We start from the raw sequence: 25,255 nt of genomic DNA, 5'->3' as shown, positions 1-25,255 counted from the left end.
TCAGTGCTTCTATGTCATTTTTAATGTTTAGAGATTAAAACTATGTACAATACAGTTATGCTACAAGTTTAATGTAACTTCACTGCTTTTTCAATTCTATGCTCCTAGAAATAACTTCCAGTGTTTTGTTAGCAATTGTAAATGCTTTTCTGACCTGCAATTCTGGTTTTAATGATTTGTTCACCTTTATCCCTAGATCGCTTTGCTCTTCAACCCAATTCAGTTTTAAAAAATTTTCTAACATATAGCTAGGTGATGTTTCTATATGTCCTACCAACGTGCATCACCTCACATTTATCTATGTTAAAGTTCATTTATCAGTTAACTGTCCATTCTGCAAATTTTTAATATCTTCTTATATTATGTTGCATTCTTCCTCATTGTTAGCTCTCACCTCCAGTTTTGATATTGAGTTACTCGTCCCTATATTCAAATCATTAAATTATAAATAAAGTGATTCCTTGTGGAACAACACTTTCTACCTTCATTCAATCTGAACAATTACCCTTTATCCCTGCTCTTGATATTTGTTTTTTAGCCAATTGCTATACATTCAGTTATTTGACCTCTTGGCCTGAATTTTTCAGGCAGTGGGTGGGCTTGGCAGGAGCGGGCGGGGGCAGTGGCGGAGCTGATGGCCGCCTGCAATGCCATTTTACGCGGGCGGGCCAATTAAGGCCCGCCCAGCATAAGACACAAGCTGTAGCGCTTAGTGCTACCTGTGCGGGCGGGGGGAGGAGGGAAAGTTGGGGCCAGCGCTCTTTCGCGTATGCGCATGAAACAGCACAGCAATCTCCCCGAGGCACGGGGCTGCCTCAGGGAAATTGAAGGGCCATTGTAATTATCAAATAAATCGATGTAAAATTCAATTAAACATGTCCCCTCATATGACTGTGTCACATGAGATGGGACATGTTTTGATTTTGCAGGAAAATTATTTATTTATTTAATAAAAGCTTTAGGAAACCTCATCCTGTTGTGGATGAGGTTTCCTAAAAAACGCGAAACTCTTAAGGTTGGATGGGCAGCGTTAACAATTACATCAATGACTCCCTTAATGGCCTTAGTAGTCCGTTTACATAGCGGCAGGCGCACAGCTGACTCTGGTGCACGCCTGCTGAACGAAATATCGTGGGACTGCGCGCTGACGTTGGGATGCACACCCGACATCGCTGCACGTCATTTTACCTGTCAACATATTGGGCACGCCCCTGCACACCGACTGAAAAATCCTGCCCCTTGACTCCACATGCCCCAACCTTTGTCGTGAGCCTATTTTGTGGACCTAATCTTCAATCTATTTGAAAGTTTCCAAGATGATGAAAATACATCTTAAAAGTTGGGTGATATCATGGGCAGAATTTTGCCCTTGATTGGCGGGCAGGCCCCACCGACTCAGTGGTGGGCGGGCAGCTGATCACCGCCGCCGAAATGGACCCCACCGCCATTTTAAGGGGGTGGGCCAATTAAGGCCTGCCCAGTGGGCCACCTGATGGGAACTGCTATGCGCTTCCTGTGCAGGCAGAGGGGGGACTCCCCAATTGCCAGAGGGCGCATTATCGCGCATGCGCGCGAAAGAGTGCACATCTCCCTGAGACTAAGTGTTGCCTCAGGGAGAGCGCTGAAAATTTTTGAAAGTTTAAAAATAGAAAAATAAAAAAATTAACGTCCCCCTCATGTGACAATGTCACATGAGATGGGACAAGTTAATAAATATCACAGAAACTTTATTAAAGTTACAGATATGAAACCTCATCCCGCCAGTGGATGAGGTTTCATGTTTTTTCAGAAGCCCGCTGGGGCTCCTGGCCTGCCCGCCAGGATGGATGGTTGGATGGGCAGGGCCTTTAATTGTTTTAACTACCCTGTCAATGGCCTCAATTGGCCATTGTCAGGTCGGCGGCCGTCAGCTGATTGCGCTGTCCCCCCGCCTTCCTGAATATTTAAATGGGGCGGGATGACATCGGGGGTTCCCCCGACGTCATTCCACGTAGGCGAGCGGGCCCCGCCCCCAACTCACCGATGGAAAAATTCTGCCCATGGGTCAGCAGATTTTCTTTCTCACTTGGGATCTGGGTTTGATGGGATGGAATAAAAGTTGCCTTTCTGTAGGAGCTGCTACCGACATAGACCCACATAATTAAATTGGTAATCTTATTCCCAATGGAATTTCTAAATTATCCAGCTCACCTTAAGGATCTTGTCTCCAGGCTGTAACAGATTGGATGCTGGTCCATCAGGTTGCACTCTAGTAACGAAGATGCCCTGTTGAAATAAGAGTGAGAGTTATGGATTGACTTCATTATGAACTAAAGTAAATTGCAGTTTTAAATCTGTTATTTTGCTTTTATTTAATATTTCCTACATCTATAGTATTTAATTTTCATATCCCTTAGAGAGGAGGGAGGTTCGCTGGTGTGGGAAATGGGAAATGTTAACTTGGTATAATAGAGATGTCCATTTGAGCTGAGGGTATCTGAAAGGAGCTTTATTCTCCATCTGGCCTTTGGATTGCTTGACATTTATGCCGGGTATCCAAAATAGAATGTTCCAATCTGTTGCACTGACATTTCTCAAGTGGCTCAGCAAAAGGTTCTCAGAAAAAAAGAATTTTTGTAGAGAAATACATAAGACCAAATATAAATTTTTAAAAACATATTTAGAATAAACAACATCATACTTTTGTGGAAGAATGAATAGAAGTCCCATAGATGTTAGCTCCACTTAACAAAATATTACTTTTTATAATATTTTGGCTGCAATATTAACAGTCTGGTGAACTCTGAGTCTGTTGAATTAGAATGGCACTTTTGAACTGAATCCTAGAGCAATATATAAAATTGGCACTGATGTGTTTTTAAAATTCTGAAAGGTTCTATGTAGACAACAACTAAAGTAATTAAATAAATAGTGCAAATGCAACTAAGTTCTTGATTGATCAGCCATCAATCATGGAAATTTCCTATATCTAATCAAATATTAGAACAGGTGCTTCCAACTATTTACTGTGGCCAGTAGAATTACAAATAATTAAACAAGAATTAATATAGTAAAATCAATAGGGAATTAAATCTATGTTGCATTTCTAGTTTTTCTTGTCAGTCAGAGCCTGTAGGATATTATCATCTGTTCATAAATTTACACAAAGTAAATTACAATGATTAGTGAAAATTTGATAGAATGCAAATAAGTGCTTTCCCCCTCCCCTAGACTTGTAGATATGTAGAAAAAGCTCCCATTAAAATTAACTAATGCTGCACTGATTACTTCCCTTAAAAAGAATTGGTTATAAAACAGGCTGAAGATTACAGGTATAAATATAGAAATAAAGCTATTTATGATTGTGAACACAAAACAATGTGGGCAAGTAACAAATAGAAAGATTAATTGTCTTCAGAAAGGCTTTAAGCAATTATCTCAATAGCTGAGTTACATTAGGTAAATTGTAATGTGAATAAATATAGGGTAATATTTCCAGGTAGCATGAAGCATGTATAAGAGTCACTAAGGGCAGAGACTAAAAAAGAAAATTAAATTGAGAATGAACATAATTCAAGTCTTGCTGAAAAAAGAGACATATCTAAGCTTTTCGTCTTGCACTCATCAGGACACTCACAAGAATACCAATACAAGGGGGAAAACAACAATTTATACTGTATGTGAAGAGAGTGCTGATTGGTTGGCAAGTGGCATTGCCATGGAGGATGCACCAGTTAATGGTGACTGACAATTAACTGCCAAGCATTGTTTAGAATTTAAACCAGGCAGCTAATTCGTCAAGGCATTGTTCCTTGCAGACAGAAAGAACATGTGCACACATTGTGCCTGTTTCAGCTAAACAAAATAAGTGACATCCATTTGCTGGTTCATTCCTCAGGGCAATGCCTTGACCAGTTAGAGTCAAGCAGTCTGTTTTAAGTTTCAAGCAAGCTTGGCAGTTAACTGTCAGTCACCATTAACTGGTGTATTCTCCATTGCAATGCCTCTACTAATCAGAGTCCACTTGCCAACCAATCAGCACTCTCTTCTCATGCAGTATAAAATTATTTCTTCCCCTGACATTGGTATTGTGATTGCTCGGATGAGTACAAGATTAAAAGCTTTGACAAAATGTATTTTTTCAGCAATACTCAATGTTTAAAGTAACCCTTACCCTGCCAATGAAGGGAAATGCTGTGTTTGCAGACATTTTCTTTAGAATCATAGCTCTCAGCATGTGGAAGTCCAAAGACAGGGGCTAATCACCCCATACTAAGAATTGTAATAGGCTTGGTCAAGGCCGTGGAGGAATTTCTAAATGATTACAATGATTTTGAAATCAATGCACTGAAGAAAGGGAGTATTTGAAAGTTGATGGGGACACATCATATGTAAGCAGGACATAGGACAGGACAGGATGTGGGTGGCTGAATTTTGAACAAGTTGAAGTGTTTTGGGAACAACACAAAAGGCTGCTAAGTTGAGGTTGGTAGAATTTAACCTGCAGATGACAAAGACGCAGTTGGCGGTCTCAGTGAACGTGGGGATGAGGTGGAGAGGGAGGTGGGTGATGCTATAAGGTAGAAGTAGGCAGCTCTGATGATGGGCAAGATCTGAGATTCAGTAGCTCAGCTAATGGTCAAACAGGACACAAAGTTCGCACACTGTTGGGTCCATCCTGAATGAGTTGGTGATCAGTGAATCTAGCAGAAGACCCTATCCTGATGGCCATGACTCTCTTCTGGAATAACGTATCCAGGTAACATTTGTTAGGAAATAGAGATATTTTAAGTAAGTTATATTGGTATTTGTGACTGTTAGGAATGAGGTTTAGCTTTAACGTTTAAGTTTTATTTGTACTTCTGTACCTGTGTGTTAAGAAATTGTCATGGTGAGTTTTTAGTTTCACTTTAAAAGGTGCCTGCATTTCTAAGGAGAGTTTATGACTGTAAGAGAAGTTAAGCAAACACAAGAGTAGAAAAACTGGGCCGTTGCCTAGCAACAGGGATCCAGAGAGGCAGGTCCCTCCCGCAGACACACACAGCAGTTTTGAGTTCAGTTTGAAGACGGCTGTCAAGCAGAAGAAACCTAAAAGGGGCATTTAGCTAGTTCCGTGCTAAAGTTGGTTAAAAGTAGCTGCCAGAGAGAGACTGGAGCAAAAAGGACAGACAGCAAATCCCAAGCTAAAGAAGCAAGTCCCCAAAGTCCCCAAAATCCAGGGCAGTGGAATAGGAGAAAGTTCCAAGAAGACCTTCTAGTCAAAGGGAGGACAGGAACCTGGAAAAGGTTCTGTTAAGTGAAGTTAAGAGTGAGGGACAGAGAAAGGCTCCAAGGTTCAAGCTTAAAGCTCCAAGCTGCAGGAAGCAGAGTCAAAGCAATATAAAGGTTGTGAAAAGTCAGAGGGTCCAAAGAGACAACTGAAGTTCCGTAACTCTTTGCTATGGGCACGTGAAGCAGTGGTGTACTGTTGACAGCTGAGTCAGTGAGAGACAGTGTGTGGAGGAAATCTTGAACGCATGTGGTGACCCAAGGGAGAAGAACATTGGAAGGAGAGTTCGAAACCTTGGAGGTGAAACCTAGCGTCAGTTTGGGAGATGATTCAAAGGCGAGTTCTTGGAGAGCGGAGATTGGAAACCCACATGTGAAAGATGGAGTTCAGTGAGGTCAGTTGGCTTATGGTGTAACAAGAGTCTGGAGGGAGTTAAGAAATCCATAGCATCTGTCTGGGGTGGCATCTGTCACTTGGTTTTAGAGTGTGGTGTGGCTGATCACAGGTTGTCTTTGGTTTACATGGACTGTGTACTTGCTGGGAACATTAGAGTATAAGATAGCTTTTGTAACTTGTGTTATCCTTACAAATCTGGATATATCTGTAAAGGCATAGTTGTGGGTGAAGGAGTAATATAATATAGTTCATCTTGTCTTGTTTAATAAATGTTTTACTCTTTTGTTAAAAAGTTCATTAGCTGACTCTGGTGACTCTGTTCAATAGCCCCTCTCCACGTATCTAAACAAACAAATGAAGGTTAGGATCTATCAAGCTATGTTCCAGCCTGGGATCAGGCTTGTCCAGTGGTAACCTCAGCTGGGGATCATAACACTTTCCCCTCTCTGGATTCATTACAGTGTCCACAGCTAATCTCCAGCAGGTTGCAGATACTTACTGTGGATGTGTTAGCCCTAAATCACACTGGTGTCCAGGAGCTTCCACATTCTGCAGTTGCAACTCATCACCTGCCCTGCCATCCTTATTGTGCCTTAATTAGATAATTAGGAAAGGCTAATTAATCTGGACTGGTAATCCAGAAACCTAGGGCAATGGTCTGGGGACCCGGCTTCGAATCCTACCATGGCAGATGGTGAAATGTAAATTTTTAAAAAATTTGTTGAAAAGTCTAATGATGACCATGAAACCATTGTCGACTGTCACAAAAGCCTATCTGGTTCATTAATGCCCTTTAGGGAAGGAAATCTGTCGTCCTCACCTGGTCTAGCCTACATGTGACTCCAGATCTGCAGTAATGTGGTTGACTTTAAAATGCTCACAGAAATGGCCTAGCAAGCCACTCAGTAATACCCAACCACTAAAAAGTCAAAAGAAAGGAATGAAACTGGGCAGACCACCCGGCACTCACATAGGTACCGGAAACGACAATAACAAACCCAGCCCTGTCCTCCTTAGTAACATCTGGGGCTTCTGCCAAAATTGGGAGAGCTGTCTCACAGATTAGGCAAGTAACAGCCTGACATAGTCATACTCACGGAATCATACCTTACAAATCATGTCCCAGACACCACCATCACCTTTTCTGGGTATGTCCTGTCCCACCAGCAGGAAAGACCCAGCAGAGATGGCGGCACAGTGGTATACAGTCGGGAAGGAGTTGCCCTGGGATTTCGCAACATCGACTCCAGCCCCCATTAAGTCTCATGGCATCAAGTCAAACAAGGGCAAGGAAGCCTACTGCTGATTACCCTATACTGGCACCCCCCTCACCCCCTGCTCAGCTGATGAATCAGTACTCCTGTATGTTGAACACCACTTAGAGGAAGCACTGAGGGTGGCAAGGGCACAGATTGTACTCTGGGTGGGGTACTTCAATGTTCATCATCAAGAGTGACTCAGTAGTACCACCACAGACTCAGCCGGCCGAGTCCAAGAGGACATAACTGCTAGACTGGGTCTGTGACAGGTGGTGAGGGAACCAACAAGAGGGAAAAACATACTTGATCTTGTCCTCACCATCCTGCCTGCCACATATGCATCTGTCCATGACAGTATCGGTCAGTGTGACCATCGCACAGTCCCTGTGGAGATGAAGTCCCATCTTCACATTGAGTATATCCTCCACCGTGTTGTGTGGCACTACCACCATGTTAAATGGGATAGATTTCAAACAGATCTAGCAGCTTAAGACTGGGCATTCATGAGGTGCTGTTGGCCATCAGCAGCAGCAGAACTGTACTCAAACACAATCTGTCACCTCATGGCCCGGCAAGTCCCCACTCTACCATTATCACAAAGCCAGAGGATCAACCCTGATTCAATGAAGAGTGCAGGACTGCATGCCAGGAGCAACACCAGGCATAACTAAAAATGAGGCGTCAACCTGGTGAAGCTACAGCACAGTACTACTTGCGTGCCAAACAGCATAAGCAGCAAGTGATTGACAGAGCTAAGTGATTCCATAACCAACAGATCAGATCTAAGCTCCGCAGTCCTGCCACATCCAGTCATGAATGGTGGTGGGCAATTAAACAACCCACTCCTCCCAGGAGGAGGCTCTACAAATATTTCCATCCTCAATGATGGAGGAGCCCAACACATCAGTGCAACATAAGGCTGAAGAATTCGCAACCTTCAGCCAAAATGCTGAGTGGATAGTCCATTTCAGCCTCCTCTGGGCATCCCCAGCATCATAGGTGCCAGTCTTTAGCCAATTTGATTCACTTCATGTGATATCAAGAAACGGCTGAAGGCACTGGATACTACAAAGGGGTTGGGCCCTTACAATATTCCGGCAACAGTACTGAAGACTTGTGCTCCAGAACTTGCCGTTCCCCTAGCCAAGCTGTAGCAGTACAGCTACACACTGGCATCTACCCGGCATTGTGGAAAATTGCCCAGGTATGTCCTGTACACAAAAAGCAGGACAAATCCAACCGGCCAATTACCCCCCCCCCCATCTACTCTCCATTATCAGTAAAGTGATAGAAGGGGTCATCAACAGTGCTATCAAGCGGCACTTGCTTAGCAATAACCTGCTCACTGGTGCTCAGTTTGTGTTCCACCAGGGCCAATCAGCTCCTGATCTCATTATTGCCTTGGTTCAAACATGGATAAAAGAGCTGAACTCCAGAGCTGAGGTGAGAGTGACTGCCCTTGACATCAAGGCAGCATATAACTGAGTATGGCATCAAGGAGCCCTTGCAAAACTGGAGTCAATGGGAATCGGGGATAACTCTCCGCTGGTTGGAGTCATACCTAGCCCAAAGGAAGGTGGTTGTGGTTGTTGGAGGTCAATCGTCTCAATCCCAGGAATCACTTCAGGAATTCCTCAGTGTGGTGCCCTAGGCCCAACCATCTTCAGCTGCTTCATCAATGATGTTCCTTCTATCATAAGGTCAGAAGTGGGGATGTTCGCTGATGATTGCACAATGTTCAGCAACATTCGCGACTCTTCAGATACTGAAGCAGTCCATGTCCAAATGCAGCAAAACCTGGACAATATCCAAGCTTGAACTGACAAGTGGCAAGTAACAATTGTGCCACACAAGTGCCAGGCAATGAGCATCTCCAATAAGAGAGAACCCAACCATCACTGCTTGACATTCAATGGCATTACCATTACTGACTCCCCCACTATCAACATCCTGGCAGTTACCACTGACCAGAAACTGAACTGGACTAGTCATATAAATACTGTGGTTACAAAAGCGGGTCAGAGGCTAGGAATCCTGCAATGAGTAACTCAACTCCTGACTCCCCAAAGCCTGTCCAGCATCTACAAGACACAAGTCAGGCGTGTGATGGAATATTCTCCACTTGCCTGGATGAATGCAGATCTAACAACACTCAAGAAGCTCGACACCATCCAGGACAATGCAGCCCGCTTAATTGGAACCCCATCCACAAATATTTAATCCCTCCACCACTGACGCACAGCAGCAGCAGTGTGTACCATCTATAAGATGCACTGCAGAAACTCACCAAGGCTCCTTCGGCAGCAGCTTCCAAACACACGGTCGCTACCATCCAGATGGATAAGGGCAGCAGATACATGGGAAAACCACCACCTGGAAATTCCCCTCCAAGCCACTCACCATCTTGACTTGGAAATATATTGCCATTCCTTCACTGTTGCTGGGTCAAAATCCTGGAACTCCCTCCCTAACAACACTGTGAGTGTACCTACACCACGGGTACTGCAGTGGTTCAAGAAGGCAGCTCACCACCACCTTCACAAGGGCAACTGGAGATCTGCACTAGCCAGCGAAGCCCACATCCCATAAAAGTCAATTTAAAAAAAATTATTTTCTTAATTAATTATTAAGTTAAATTAATGCCTTTTTTCACCAGACCTTACTGTACTAATTTAAACACCAGCAATCTAACAAACCCCACCATTTAAGAATAATATAAATAGTGGACTCACTAGTTTCTTACTTCCCTCTGCTACTGCTTCAAAATTAGTTATAAGGTAGCTATTTAAGGGTTGTTTAAAAAATTACATTTTTCTAAATTCCAGTTCTTTACAGACACCCCTTAACAGCAATTACTCACCAACCAATCTACTTATGGCTTTCCTGTGATGTCACTTTATTTTTTTTTCAAATCCAGAGTCTGCTGACTCTTGGGGGTGACACAGGTCAGAGGTCTGAGTCATTTGTTCTGTGGATCCCTTCATCCTCCTCAAGCCCCTTCAAACTTCTTCCCCCAATCACTCTCCCTTATAAATCTTTACTATTCTGGAACCCCCCTCACCCACCCCACTCCATCAAGTCCGAGGCTCATTCTCATCACGTTGGAGATGTCAGAGAGAGGTCATGGATCAGCTCCATGTTTCAGCGATGCCTCCCTGCAGATTCTCCTCTAGGCTGTCAGGGAGCAGTAGGAGGTGCTTTTCCCAAGTGATGGGAACAGGAGATCCTCCTGCCAACCAAGGCAGCATGGACAGAGATCTCAGAGGAGGTTAGCATCCGTGGGGTCCACCGGAGATCCTGGGTTCAGTGTAGGAAAAAGGTCACTGACCTCATTCAACCCAACTGGGTAAGTATCACAGTGGCATGGGATTCTCATGTGGGTATCGGGTGATATATTTGTGCGAGTGTGCAGGAAGGTTAGACTGGTGAATGCGTGATGAACTTCAGGACCGCATCACACTTCAGGCCAAAGCGTGTGACAGTTTGGCTTGAGTGAGTAACTGGATGCAACCTAACACATTGTGGACCAGTGTATTGTGCATGTGGCAGACAAGGGGGTCAGTTGGCATTTGTCAAGTCACTAAATCTCAACTTTCTCCTGCAAGACAAGTAGATCCATAACCTGAAGGAAAGGGCATATACAGGCAGAGGGATCCCTAATCTTAAGGTCCTCACCCCTGCTGAAGAAAAAGCCCTCCAGATTGCAGGAGAATAGGGCGATTGAACTGTAGCTGACAGCGAGGCTGGATTGGCAAAGCTTCAGAGTAGGATGCATCAAACCTGCCGTAATGTGTGCTCAGGACTACGTGAGGAATTGTGCTGTCTCAGCACTCTGTGGAACCTTCACGTATTTCTTTTAATTCTCCTTCACAGGCCCCAGAATCCAGGCCCAGGCCGCAGCCCCTCCAGGAGACTGAAGGCTCCAGGATGATGATGCAGGGTCCCAAAGGATACACCATTACCTGCCTCTCCACCAGTGCAGCTACACCCACCTGGGTTGTGAAGAGGCTGCATTTAGAATAGTGTCCATATTCTTATGAACACAGTACAGACACATCTCAGCAGCTGAGGGAGGCTGTGACAGCTGAGGTCCCGGACACCAGGACTTTTGGGGAACAGGGCCCAGCTGATGATACAAGAAATGTAGCAGGGGTTAGGGGAAAATATGGCAGAGATGCCAGGGGCTAGGTGCAGCTTTGCACAGACTATGGAGGAGTCCATGCACACCATGAGTTCTGCCATGTCTCAGGCATATAAGCGCAAGGCTTCCTCCATGAAGAGGTTGGCGACTGCCATGGAAACCCATGTCTAGTAATCGACCCATATGCCCTCTGACCTGCATTCCACTGCTCTAACCAAATGCTTCATACAGCAATGGCTAGGCGAGAGGACAATGAGGATCTCCAGGTGCTCCTTCTCCTCACGGAGATAGGGAGGTACAATTGCGCACCCAGGTAGAGGAGGAGCATGTGCCAGCTGCCCTGGGGTCTTCCTCTCAGGATACTCCCAGGGTGAGTGGCCTCTCCTCAACCCCTTTGCCATTGACCCCATTGCCTCCAGCAAGCTTGGCTGGGGTGGTTGCCCCTACACCTGGGCAGGACACCCCCAGTGAGCTGGAGCCCTCAAAGTTTCAGATCTCCAGAGGACACCCCGCAAAGTCTTTGCAGGCAATTGGGCATCACACTCAGCTGCCTGCCTTGACCACAGCTGCTGGTGTCAGGGTCACACCAAGATGTAGTGAAAGGAACAGAAAATGTAAGAATTTATGAGAGCACAAAGGTGGCACACCCACTTTTACAAAATTCACTTTGTCACACGTAAATATTACACATATATTGTTTTCACTTTATTCATGTGCACATCATTATCCTTTTTTAGGGACTTGATTTGTCAGAGACCTAACTATATTGTCATGCCTCATGTCTGGCATTCATTGATGGCTGCAGGGGAATGTTAGACATCTCCTTTACTGTGTAGGAGATCATTGTGTTGTGTGTTTGCAATCAGTCTTTATTTAATGTTTATTTGTGTGTCCATTTTGATATTTGCCAGTATGTGGGACTAAAGGAAGAAGTGGGGTCTGCAGACACTCCCATCATATGCAGTGTCAAGGAGAACGCCTGAGATTATGTTCTACAGGGACAATTGAACTGCTTTATGTGAAATCAAGTGATGGAGCAAGTTCTGATGTCTCAGTCATTGTAGACTGCATCAGTTCTCCTGACTGACAGTAGCGAGTGTGTGTGGCAGAGGTCTCTCCCCTTGCTATTCTAGGTGGTAGAGGACACATTGCAGAGGTAGACCTCAGGGGTGTTGGGCAGGCTGGCAAGGGTTGAAATACATTCCAAGCAGGAAAATATGTCTTGGTTATGGGATATTGGTCATGTAGGCCCCACAATCTTGGACAAATCTCATGTATATAAGATCGTCCCTGATATCTCTGACACGTCTCACCATGACCCTGGCATCCAGTAGAGGCTCATACGCATTCATGTCCTCTTCCAGAGGCTCATCCCATTCATCCTCATCTGAGGAGGAGTGTTGCTCCTCCCTGTTGTCCTGATGCAAGAGTTCACCACATTGCATGGCTACATTGTGGAGTGCACAACATACCACGACTATCCGTGAAACCCTGTGTGGTGTGATGCGTACAGCAGAGCACTTCCGGACCTGTTAAGGCACAGGAAGTGCATTTTCAACATGCCAATGTCTGTTTGATGATGCTTCTGGTGTAGTGTTCTTCCGCTGTGCTGTGGGGATGCCTCACTGGTGTCATCAACCAGGTCCAGAGGAGATAGCCCTTGTCATCCAGGATTCAGCTGTCAATCTGTGAAGGGACCTGGAAAAGGAAGCTGCAAGTTCCGCAAGATATATGAGTCATGAGAGCTCCCTGGGAAACAAGCACAGACCTGCATGATTCTTCATCTATGGTCACAGACAAGTTGGTCAATTAGAGAGTGGAATCCCTTGCAGTTACATATGCTGCTGGCTGCTCCAAGGGAGCTCTGACAACAACACGAGTACAGTCAATTACCCCATGCATTCTAGGGAATCACACACTCGTTGAAGAGCCCATTGCCTTGGTCCTCTGGCTGTCATAATCTGTGGTGCACATGGTGAACTCGTTAACATGACAGAAGAGGGCACTGGTCACTTTTATGATGCACCAGTGTGTGGCAGCCTGCAAAATGACACATGACGATCGTGGAACTCTGGAAGCAGCCGGTGGTAAAATTGTTGAGCACCACAGGCACTGTGAGGGCCACAGGCATGGGGTTGCTACCAAATCCATGTGGCTGCAGGTCTTGCTGCAGGATCTGGCAAATTCCATGGCCCCTTCCTGGGCCAGCTTCAGGTGTCTCTGGCATTGTCTCTTGGACATCAGGAGGTAGTTTGTCCTTGTCCTGAAGATGCACTGCTGTGCCAGTGACCTTCTTCTCAGTGCCTTCCCTGAATGGCTCTTGACCACCACCACCACCCCCCACCCCCACACCCCACCCCTCTGGTGCTGCCTGCTGCTTGCGTGGCAATCTCAGTTGTTGGCGGGAAACAGCCCTCCTTTGTTGAATCCTCTCCTCCTGTTCCCAAGGTTGTAGGAATATTGGGTTTATCAAACCCATAGCAAATCCACCAAGTGAACCGTGTAAAAAAAGTCAGACAGTGGTGAGAGAATGTGTGTTTCCAAGGGTTTCATCCATACAGCTGCTGAGCAGTGAGCTTTTCTACTCCCAGTTGCCAACACCCAAAACTCCACCCACCCAACAGTGGCCTCCCACTTGGATCTGAACTCCTGGCAGCTATAAGTAAGTTTTTGAACATGGTCAATAACAGTGTGTAAGTGACCCTCGAATTGCAACCCACAACCCTGCAACCTACTCCTGTCATCTTACATTTTGTCCCCATCACCCTTGACCCACCCAACATCATTGTGCTTCTTCCTGTAACGCTTGAACCTCCCCCATCACCCTTATCATGTCAACAAGAAAGTAGACATGCCATCTCTCCCCCTCTGAGCCTACCCCCATCCCCCCAAGCCTACCCAGTCCGCCTCTGATCCTGCCCCCATCCCCCCCTCTGAGCCAACCCATCCCTCCCGAACCTATCCCCAACCCCCCTCTGAGCCTCGCCCCCATTCCCAATTCTGAGCTTACTCCCATCCCCCCTCTGTGAGCCTACTCCCATCCCCCCCTCTGTGGGCCTACTCCCATCCCCCCTCTGTGGGCCTACTCCCATCCCCCCTCTGTGAGCCTACTCCCATCCCCCCTCTGTGAGCCTACTCCCACCCCCCTCTGTGAGCCTACTCCCATCCCCCCTCTGTGAGCCTACCTCCATCTCACCCCGAGCCTCACTCAGCCTCCACTCTGAGCCTACCTCCATCCCCGCTTTGAGCTGAACCCCATCCCTGTCGAGATTCCTCCCCTGATACCAAATGCTCCCCACATCATCCCTAGAGCCTCTGTTAGATCCTGTGATCTGCCCTATGAGACCTTTGAATATCGCCACCTCAGACTGGACCTGCCCCACTACCTAATCAAACTCCTCCCTGTGGCAGTGAATTTTCCCTTTGCCAGCCAGCACCCTGAGTTTCACCCACAGGAGCCAACTTTGGACAGTACTGACCCCATCCCTTAGGCCCCTCATTCCGTTTATCTTCACTGACTGCCTCCACCCACCCATAAGACGTCAGTTTCTTCCCACTGAACATATCCCTACCCCACCAGCTGTCCTCCCTCAAAACCCACTTCTAGTATTCCATGCCCCCACCTGAACTCCCCATCCCCTCAATCTTGATTTTCCTTTGTCAGTCCTGGCCATCCACGCAAGCTGCCATTCTCCTGTTCCCCTCCCACGCACCGCAGAGTTCAACAAATACAACCACTCACCTCAGACATAACTGCACAAAGCTGACTGGTGCATGCCGCCTTTAAACAAATGTGAACTGGGTACCAAGAGGTTCCCCTGCACCGTTGCCTTAATTGAGAAGGAAGGACTTAATTTCAAAAAGTTTTAAGATAATGGGTATTCATGGCATGCAAATGTATTAGAAGTAGGAACCTGACATAGAATGGCATGAGGTACGACACATTACTACCACACTGCTGGCTTGATTTTTCAGTCTGAACCTGCCACCATAATTTCAAAATTTTGACTCCCACATAATTAACTCACCCCTCCCACCATGTTTCCCGCTCCTGGAGTCATCATTAAATTCAGCGTTTGTTTTAGGGATTCTGAATCAGTAAAATCCGAGTAATTCATGCTGTTCCTGTTGTTTGTTTTGTGAATCCTGCATCAATACAATAATTGAATTTCAGTCTGTGGTGTCTTTTAGTTTGTCACTGATGCAATGACAATCGAATCTGCAGTTTGGCGATGTGAATATTCAGCTGAAGCACCACAGTGCAAGGTGCCATGGCACCATAGTATGAGATTAGGCACATAAGCATCATATCTTTTCTTTTCTTTTAATTTCTATCTTCCCTTTAATGTGCTGCCTTAAAAATAGGGGTCTCTTGGGCATCACTGAAAGCTTCTGGAACTCTGTGCCCCTGAATGTGTCAGTGAATGGCAACACTCTTCTACTTACCTGCTACTTGACCTACTTTACAGTGTGTTGTACTTAGAAACTATGTCATGCTGTACTAGTCAGCAAACTAGATACATTGCCATCTGTTTGTGGCATGAGCTCTTACTAATATAAGCACCGCACATTGGCACCTCCAATATTGCCACTTGGGGACTAGTGTGATGCTAGGTATGTATGCATGAATTGTGAGTCATGTTGGGACTATGCGTTACCTGAACTAAGGAGTGTTATCACTGTGCATTGTCTGAACTGTGGGGAACATACAAACAGGAGTAGCCATCCAGCCCCTCAAACCTGTTCCATCATTCAAAGAGATCATGGCTGATCTGCAACCTAACTCCATAAACCTGCATTTGCACCTATCCTTTAATACTTTTGGTTAACAAAAATCTATTAATCTCAGATTTTAAATTAACTAGAAGATAGTTTCAAACTTGCACCACCCTTTGTCTGTAGAAGTGTTTTCTATTTTTAGACCGAGTCTGAGACTCCCCAACCAGTGGAAATAGTTTATTTCTATTTATCCCATCTGTTTCCTTTCATGTCTTGAGAACTTTGATCAAATTATACCGTAACCCTCTAAATTCCAAGGAATACAACCCTAGTTTGTGTAATCTCTCCCTGTAATTTAATCTGTGAAGTCCAAGCATTATTCTGGTAAATCTATGCTGCACTCCCTCCAAGGCTATTATCCTGTCTAAGGTGCGATATGTAAAATTACCCACAGTACTCCAGGTGTGGAAGAAAAAAAATCCTGTACATCACACACAGATGAGAGTTAAGGTCACAGCAAGTGGCAAAGTTGGACAAAACTAGGGTCTTGTCACACCCAGGTTCTCTTTTTTTCTTCTTACTTGACATACTGCAGCTACTTTCACTAGTCACTTCTTTCTAATCAGATCATTTCGTGCTGTATATCGCACAAACTCATGAATGGACCTAAGGCCATCACTTTCAGCACTGAAAGGTGCCCAGGCTACCTCAGATTACTCCAGAAGGGTAAAGTATCGCAAACATTTGAGCAACAGGTGAAGCTAGCTGTTTCATGCTGATACTATGCAGTAGCAACATGAGTGGTATTCGTCAATAACAGGATACTGTCGTCAAGCCAAAAAGATCTTCTATCTCACAAGTGAATAATGTGATATATGAATTTCAGTGCCAGTGTGATGCTAGGTATGTAGGCCATATGTCCCAAAGACTGGCGGATTGTATCAAACAGTATGTTCCTTCTGCTGTTCATAATGGGGAAGGTACGGACCATACCCAACCAGACCCTGCTTGCAAAACTCAAAATACAGTGTCCAACATTAGATGTGATTACCCAATTGGACAACATTTACTAAATAATCCTCAATGTGCTAAAAATTAGGCTGACAACCAATTTAAGATTGTCAGTCGGGCTCGCAGTGTGGTGCATTTGCATGTACTAGAAGCTACCTAAATTAATACACAAAGCCCTGTTCTTTGCAGACAGAAAGAACATGTACACACATTGCACCTACTTCAGCTAAACAAAGTAAGTGATAGCCATTTGCTGGTTCATTCCTCAGGGCAATGCCTTGACCTATCAGAGTTAAGCTTCCTGGTTTAAATTTCAAACAATACTTGGCAGTTAACTGTCAGCCACCATTAACTGGTGCATTCTCCATGGCAACGCCTCTACCAATCAGAATCCACTTGCCAACCAATCAGCACTCGCTTTTCATTCTGTATAAAGTTGTTGCTTCCCCTGACATTGGTATTCTTGCGATTATCCTGACGAGTGCAAGATGAAAAGCTTCAACAAAATGTATTTTTTCAGCAATACTCAAATTCGGTACTACCGATTGGCTATCACTTCTTTCTCTTCTCTTTGTTCACAATAAAAGCTAAACCAAGTTCTTCTCTTCAATTTTAGGAACAGAAAATGTGGGAGTACCTCTGTCATTTCAGGAAGACGAGTCTAAACTTGCTGAAGCAGAAACCATCACTCAATCTATTCCTAACAAGCGCCAACTCAGAGACCGGCACCTCATGTATTTTAGAGGCTAGATGAGAGGAGGGCTCTTCACTTGTGATTTACCAGCAACAATTTTCAGAGGTTAGACACCAAAGGTATCACCTTGCCTGATGACATGCTCACATACTAGCTCTTCTGCAAAGAATCAGACACTCACTTTAAGGGCCTAGGCTACACTCATGTTTTCAGATGGGGCTGAGGATTTTTGATTCCATGACATATATGTTACCACAAAGAAATCTATAAGCTTCTTGAACTTGTCCTTAAAGGTGAGAGAGAAAGGGAGAGGGATTTAAGCAGGTGGTTAGTAATAAGACAAATGAATTCAAGGGCTGGAATTGTGTCAGGTAGACAGGGGTCTCACCCACCAGTTAGTGTACTGGCAGAGATACCCTGTCATTTCTGCAGGGGGAGCCCAAAAGAATAAATTATCCATCAGGCACTTGACTGGCCACCAGTTGCCCATCCCTGCTATGAGGACCCCAGTGGAGGAAGTCCTGCCTGACAAGAGCTATCGGCAAATCAGAGGCCAGCAGCTCATCATTGCTGCCAGCACCAGCGGGAGCAGTGGCTGCTGGTGGCACTGCATCCACCAAGTGCCCAGAATCATCATGGGACCCAGGCCAAAGGTAAGTGAGGGCAGGATGGGGGTGTCACAGGAAAGTGGGAGGAGGTAGTTGGAGGCAAGGGCAGGAGGGTGGCTTTCAGCGGTCAACCCCCTGCCCAATGCTGGGTCCCTCAATCAGACACAGAGTGCCTGACAAAGAGTGACCCACCCCCCAGGATACTGCTAGCCAACCTGGCAGGTTTTGCTGGGTGGCTTTCTGAAGGTGCGGGAAAGCTATGCCCACTAAATTGCAGTGAGGTCAGGAATAAAGGCTTGTCAATTGGCTCATGAGCCTAAGTGTCATCCCACTGCTAGTCGTCGGGAATCCTGCATCAGGCCCTTCTGCCCTCTGACTTAATTGAGGGAGGTTTTGTTGCCACTGGGAGACTGATGCGGAGCCTCTCCCACAATTAATTGGGCCCTGCTGCCAAATTCCTGGATTAAATCCAGCCCAGGGTGATTCTAAAGTAATGTTTGGTTTCAGCAGAGCAGCATCTGATCATGGCTTTCATTGATCCTTAGGAATAAGTTTGGTAGGTTCTCATCCCTATGTGTCTCACTAAATAGAAGTTGCTTTTAAATAGATCTCCCTTAGTTCCTACCTGAAACCTTAATGTTTCTTATAAACTATGGACTGATTATTTGATATGCTTCTTTGATTTGAAGTTTCTTACCTGGAAGATAGAATTAATAGATATGCATTCTTCCTACATTCACCAAACTCGGGACTTTAAGAAATCCTGGTAGCTATTTGCTATATGGAGTCAAGACTTGAGATAATTTGGTGGCAAAACAGTGTATAGTGAAATGATTAATGGAATATATTCTCCAACAAACTATTCAGCTGCCCCAAAAGTCTGGTTAAGGGCCATTCTTCTTATCTTGTATCTAATTAAGGATGTAAGTGCATTGGAAGCAGTTCAAAGAAGGTTTACCAAATTAATACCTGGAGTGGATGGGTTGTCTTATGAGGAAAGGTTGGACGGACTAGGCTTGCATCCACTGAAGTTTAGAGGAATAAGAGGCAGTTTGATTGAAACATATAAGATCCTGAGAGATCTTGACAGAGTGGATGTGGAGAGGATGTTTCCTCTTATGGAAAAATCTAGAATTAGGGGTTACTGTTTAAAAATAAGGGGTCGCCCATTTAAAACAGAGATTAGGTAAAATGTTTTCACTCAGAGGATCAAAAGTCTTTGGAACTCTTCCTCAAAAGGTGGGGGAAGCAGAGTCTTGAATATTTTTAAGGCAGAGATGGATAGATTCTTGGTAAGCAAGGGGGTGGATAGGTTATTGGAGGTAGGTGGGATGCAGATTTCAGGTTACTATCAAATCAGCCACGACCTTATTAAATGGCACAGCAGGCTCAAGGGGCTGAATGGACTACTCCTGCTCCTTGTTCGTATGTTCCTATGTTACTTCTTTGCTTCTCTTTGGTTCCCATTGACAGTACCTGCAAGGCAGCTATGTGGAGTACGGCTCACACATTTACTGAACATGATTGGTCAAATTTGGACAGGATAATGGTTTTGGAAGATGTATTTTAACAGCAGACATTTAGTTGTCCCAGATAGGGCATCCCATTTCCTAAAATGGTGCAACTTCAATTTGGTTCTGAGTGTATGAAGGATGCTGGTATAAAGTAAGATTATCTTGTAGTTTTTTTTTCGTAATTCTTGCAATCAAAGCAACCCATATATAGCACAATCCTTCCTGATCAGTCATTTGGGCCCTACTACAATTGTTATAGTTGTTTAGTAGTTAGGAAGCATTCCAACGGTGTAGTTCAAAAAAGAACTAATTTATAATGCAAGCCCTTGGCCTAAATGGAAAAGGGGATTATATTGGAGAAGAGGACCCTATGATAAAGTGAATAGCTGATTCCCCAGACCTAATAATATTGCATAAATTCTTGCGGTATGTGAGTGATTGCATTCAAACTATTGCAAAGACCCCCTATTGCAAAGACCTCATTGGGTCCTATGAGGGGCTGTGATGTCAAGATGAGCCATAAGCAGGAGACTGTTACAAAGGGGTACCAAGGTTACCATGTGAAAACATAACCATGGCACATAGGATATGCAGCTGCACTGAATAATACATTTTGGCTAGATTTTATGATTGTGTTAATTTGACACTGGTGTTCAGCCATTTTAAATAAATTGATTAGTGTTAGTAGTAAAATAACATCAGGCAGAAAATCTAGACTTCCGTGAATAAGCTCTGCTTTTTGTATGGATGGCAAGATATTAAAACATGAATTCTCGACTACAGTACTTAATTGGAGATGTTTTGGTATTTTGAAATCATTGCTAGAATAATCAATAAAATAATTATGTAGAAAAACAATAATCCAAATTTCAGGAGAGTTATAAAGCATGCCACTTATTGTGAACGAAGAACCAACTTCGCTGACTTACACCATTTCCCTTTACCATCTGTAGCTGACTTCTGCTCATCCTTTGATAGCTGGCATCAACCTATGGAGGGTAGTGCAATGTTACTGTAGCCTGTAAGTGATCAGGGATAATTGCAATTGCACTTTTTTGCTTTGTTTAAGATTACCATATCAGATGACTTGAAGGGATTCCCTTGTCCACTTACTCCACCGCTTATACTGAAGCCAAGGCCAGGATTCTTCTCTATTCTCACACAAAACTGAGTTAAAAAGGAAACAACAACAGGATAGTTACTGCAAGTACAGCAATACACTCACTCCTGATAAAAATATGGGAAGATTCTGTATGCTGTAATACATTGTAGTTTATCCAGTGAAGCTCCAATGGATCAGTGAGTTCATCCACTGTCTAGTATGGAATTGAGCACTACAGGTCAGGAAGGTTCCACAGAATCATAAAGTCATAGAATGGTTAAAGGATGCAATTCGGCCCATCAAGCTCATATTGGCTCTCTGCAAGAGCAATTTAGCTACTCACACTCCACTGCCCTTTCCCCATAGTCCTGATTTTTTCCCCCTTTAGTTGCTTATCCATTTCCCTTTTGAAAGCTATGATTGGACCTGCCCCTACCACACAGTCAGGCAATACATACCGGATCAATGGGTGAAAGGTTTGTCCTCAAGTTGCCTTTGATTCTTTTGCCAATCATTTTAAATTTGTGTCCTCTAGTTCTTGATCCTTCTGTCAATTGGAACAATTTCTCTTCATCTACTCTGTCTGGATCCCTCATGATTTTGAACACCTCTATCAAATCTCCTTTCAACCTTGTCTTTCAGGAGACCAACCCAGGCTTTTCCAGTCTATTCATGTAACTTAAATCCCTCAGCCCTGGAACTACTTGTAAATTTTTTCTGTACTCTCTCTAAAGCCTGTTCAAGAGTCCCTGAAGCAAGGTCCTGCCCTATTTCTTTTCCAACGCCTCCTTAATTTAACTCCCTGTGTTATTTGCTTTCTCATTCCCAATTACCAGCTCATATACTTCCACCTCGGAGGAATTAGATATTGTGTCAATGAGGATGTAGCATCAAGTGATTAACATAGGATGGAATTTAATCCAGGCAACAGGGTCATGTCCACCAGCTGCAGAGCTGACGAGAGTCCCTCCTCGCCTCCTTTGGGCATGGCCTGCCATATTGTGATAGTCAGAGACTGTTAGCTCGCCATTGCAGGCAGTGCCACTAGAGGGAGCGGTGGTAGCTGCCAGCATTGCATCCACCAGAGGCCCAGAATTAATGAGGGATCCAGGCCACAGGTGAGTAAGGCTGGGATGGAAGATGTGGGGAAGGCATCATTCACTGGGGATGGATGGAATGGTGGGGGGATGGTGGTTGGAAGAAAGGGTGGGAGGGTGGCTCTCAATGGACCCCCCTTCCCAACACTACGTTCCCTGGCTGCCTGCAAACAAACTCGATAGTTTGCTCTTTGGGCTCCCTGCATTGCAATTGCCTTGCCCACCACTGGTTGAATACCAGCGGTGGCAGGATGAGACCCTTAAGTGGGCATAAATTTGGAGTTGTGGTGTAATTTAGTTGAACTAGAAGGTGTGGGTTAGGGACCCCGCCATCTTCCTGCCCCAGACTTAATCGGGACAGAGACGGGAGGTTGGCGAGGTCTCTACCCCACACCCTCTAGCCCTGATTAAATGACACCCTTCCCCAAACTCACCTCATTTTGCCCATATTATGAGGGAACTGGAGGAGGGGAAAATGTCTGAGGAACTGCCCATCTTCCCAATGGAAGCCATGGAAAAGATAGCCCATGGCTTTGGAGCCGTGAAATCCAGAAAATGAGGAGGTTTAAGCAACACTGTACCTATAGTAGGCACTAAGGTCAGAGCAGGGCAGTGGGACTAATTGGTGGGGCTCTGACAAAGAGTCAGCACAGACATGATGGGCCGATTGATCTCCTTCTATGCTGTCTCCATCTATGCTAGGAAATATATATACAGATTTACGTCAATTCTCTGGGGACAGTCTCAAGCCACTATCTACAGCTTTCTGTGCAGTTTTATTCATTGATATTATTGAAAAAAGCCACGTGAGGTAAGCCTCGATTCAATGGGAAAGCTCACATATTTTATTTTTGTGAGTCTTTCCTGGGTCCCTAGTGGGTTTGGAAGAAAGTTCTAGAGGGCAGGACAAAATTTTAGGCTGATTTTTTAATGATAATCTCTGTGAATTAAAAAGTAAACCTGCCAAAATTTGCATTAATGGTGCAGAAATGGCCTTCAAATGGAATTGGTTGATTTGCCAGTGCATTTTACAGGTCAGCTTGCTTTGCTGGCAGGCCCCTTAAAAATCATATCTATCCCAATATCTTTGGGAAGAATTGTCCCTCCTTCGGTGGGGGGGGGGGTGGTTGTGCGGGGGCGGGCGGGAGCGAGCGTGAATCCGATTGTCGCCCCCAACCAGGTGCGCGCTGTCACTTTACGCGTGGGGGCCAATTAAGGCCCACCCAGCGTGACGCACACCCACAAGTGCTGTGCGCTCCTTGTGCAGGCTGGTGGGGGGGAGGTGGGATTCCCTGAGTTGGGACCTGCACTCTCGCATTATTAAGTTTACTAGATTAAGTTGTAGAAAGTTTAATAAAGGTGGAAAAAAATTTAAGGACATGTCCCCTCAGGTGAAAGTGTCACATGAGCTGGGATATGTCCATTAACTTTTTCAAATTTTTAAATTTAATTAACAAACCCTTCATGAAAATTCATCCCGCCCATGGATGAGGTTTCATGAAAAATGCGAAGGCCACCTTGTTGGATGGGCAGCATTCTTAACAACTTTAATTAGTTTAATAATGGCCTTGATAGGCCTTTGACAATGCAGTGGGCATGCAGCCGATACGGCTGCGTGCCTGCCAAACTGACAATCTAAATGACGCGCAGCGATGTTGAGATGCACGCCCAACATCACAGTGCGTCATTTTACGTGTCAGCGAGCGGGCTCCGCCCCCACCCCCGCTCACAGACGGGAAAATTCAACCCTTTGTTTCTAATAAGACAGACCAATATGAAAATTATATCCACTGAATATCAACCCACTGACTTATTGATTATCTACAAGAGTGTTTGTGGGTCTGTGAAATATCACTTCATTGTATATATCCTACAAAAGCAAGTTTTCCTTTTTCATATAAATTAATCTTACAGTCCAAGAAACATTAAATTCAATTTAATTTATTTGTATTGTTATCATCTTTATTTGCATGCCTCAGATATTGCTCAACCCTAACAACAACAAATTGCATTTATGTAGCACCTTTACTGTAGTAAAATATACCAAGGCACTTTACAGGAGCGTTAAAAAACAAAATGAACTACATAAGGAAATATTAGGGCAGATGACCAAAATCTTGGTCAAAGAGGTAGGTTTTAAGGAGTATCCTAAAGAAAGAAAGAGAGGCAGAGAGATTTAGGGAAGGAATTCCAGAGCTTAGCAGCTAGGCAGCTGAAAGCACGGCTATCAATACTGGAGCAACAAGTCTAAGGTTTATGCTAAAAGTATGGTTTGAAAGGTACTGGTATTTCTCTGGCACTGTGCATAAGTGGAAGATCTTTCTACGTGAGCCTAGACATTGATCATCATTGCAAGCAAGGGAAGAGTTTTCAGGTCAGTGAGCAGGGGTGGGGCCTGCTTGCCGACACGTTAAATGACGTGTGGTGACATCGGGTGTGCGTCCCGCGTCACCGCGCATCATTTAGATTTTCAGTTCGGTGGGCATGCAGCCGAGTCAGCTGCGTACCCACCGAACTGTCAAAGGCCTATTAAGGCCATTAAGAAAGTAATCAAAGTTGTTAAAGGGTGTGAAAGAGGAGGAGGCATTGCATTATTAGTTAAGAAGTCAGTTACTGCAGTAAGGAGAGATGATATCTTGGGAGGGGGCATCGAATGAAGCTTTGTGGGTAGAGTTTAGGAATAAAAAAGGGGCAGCCATATTGTTGGGTGTTTATTAAAGACCCCTGGATAGTCAGCGGGAAATTGAGGAGCAAATACGTGCACAATTTGCGGAGGTGTGTAAAAACAATAACAATAGGGTAATTATATTAGGTGATTTCAACTTTCCCAACATTAATTGGGATAGGCATAGTGTTAAGGGCTTGGATAGAATGGATTTCTTGAAATGCGTACAGGAGAACTTTTTAGGTCAATATATAGAGGGTCCAACAAGGGACGGTGCAGTGCTGGACCTAATTCTGGGGAATGAAGCCGGACAGGTGGCTGAGGTGGTGGTGGGCGAGCATTTTGGTGATAGCGACCACAACATGGTACAGTTTAAGTTTGTTATGGACAAAGAAATCGACAAGTTGCAAAAAAATGTTTTGGTTTGGGGGAGAGTGGGTTTTAGTAAAATAAAGCAGACTGGGAACAGTTACTTGTGGGGAAATCTACAGAGGAACAGTGGGGGGTGTTCAAAAAGGAAACGGGGAGGGTACAGGCTCAATATGTTCTCTTTAGGGTGACAAGAAGGAGTAACAAGCCCAGAGAACCATGGATGACCAGAGATATTCATTTACGATGAGAAGGAAAAGAGAGGCTTTTAACAGGTACAAGGGAAGTAAATCAGCAGAGGCATTAGTGGAGTACAGACAGTGCAGGGTGGAGCTTAAGAAAGCAATTAGGAGAGCGAAGAGGAGATATGAGAAAGCTCTGACTAGTAAAAATAGGGAAAATCCCAAGATATTCTGTAAGTATATTAATGGG

At 44.7% G+C, this 25,255-nt stretch overlaps 1 protein-coding gene across 2 annotated transcripts in view; it reads right to left on the bottom strand.

Annotated features, from left to right (window-relative positions):
- The window catches only part of lrrc7 (leucine rich repeat containing 7), a 331,680-nt gene that overhangs the window by 6,573 nt on the left and 299,852 nt on the right, over nucleotides 1–25,255 (bottom strand). For both annotated transcript variants that reach the window (XM_041208419.1, XM_041208420.1), the window contains 2 exons: nucleotides 20,665–20,757; nucleotides 2,191–2,265 (listed from right to left, as the gene is read on the bottom strand). In XM_041208419.1, coding sequence (XP_041064353.1) covers nucleotides 2,191–2,265; nucleotides 20,665–20,757 — 168 coding nt within the window. The remainder of the gene's footprint in view (nucleotides 1–2,190; nucleotides 2,266–20,664; nucleotides 20,758–25,255) is intronic.

The sequence above is a fragment of the Carcharodon carcharias genome, chromosome 16 (assembly GCF_017639515.1).
Source record: "Carcharodon carcharias isolate sCarCar2 chromosome 16, sCarCar2.pri, whole genome shotgun sequence".
Classification (NCBI taxonomy): Eukaryota; Metazoa; Chordata; class Chondrichthyes; order Lamniformes; family Lamnidae; genus Carcharodon; species Carcharodon carcharias.
This window is presented reverse-complemented; position numbering and strand designations above follow the sequence as displayed.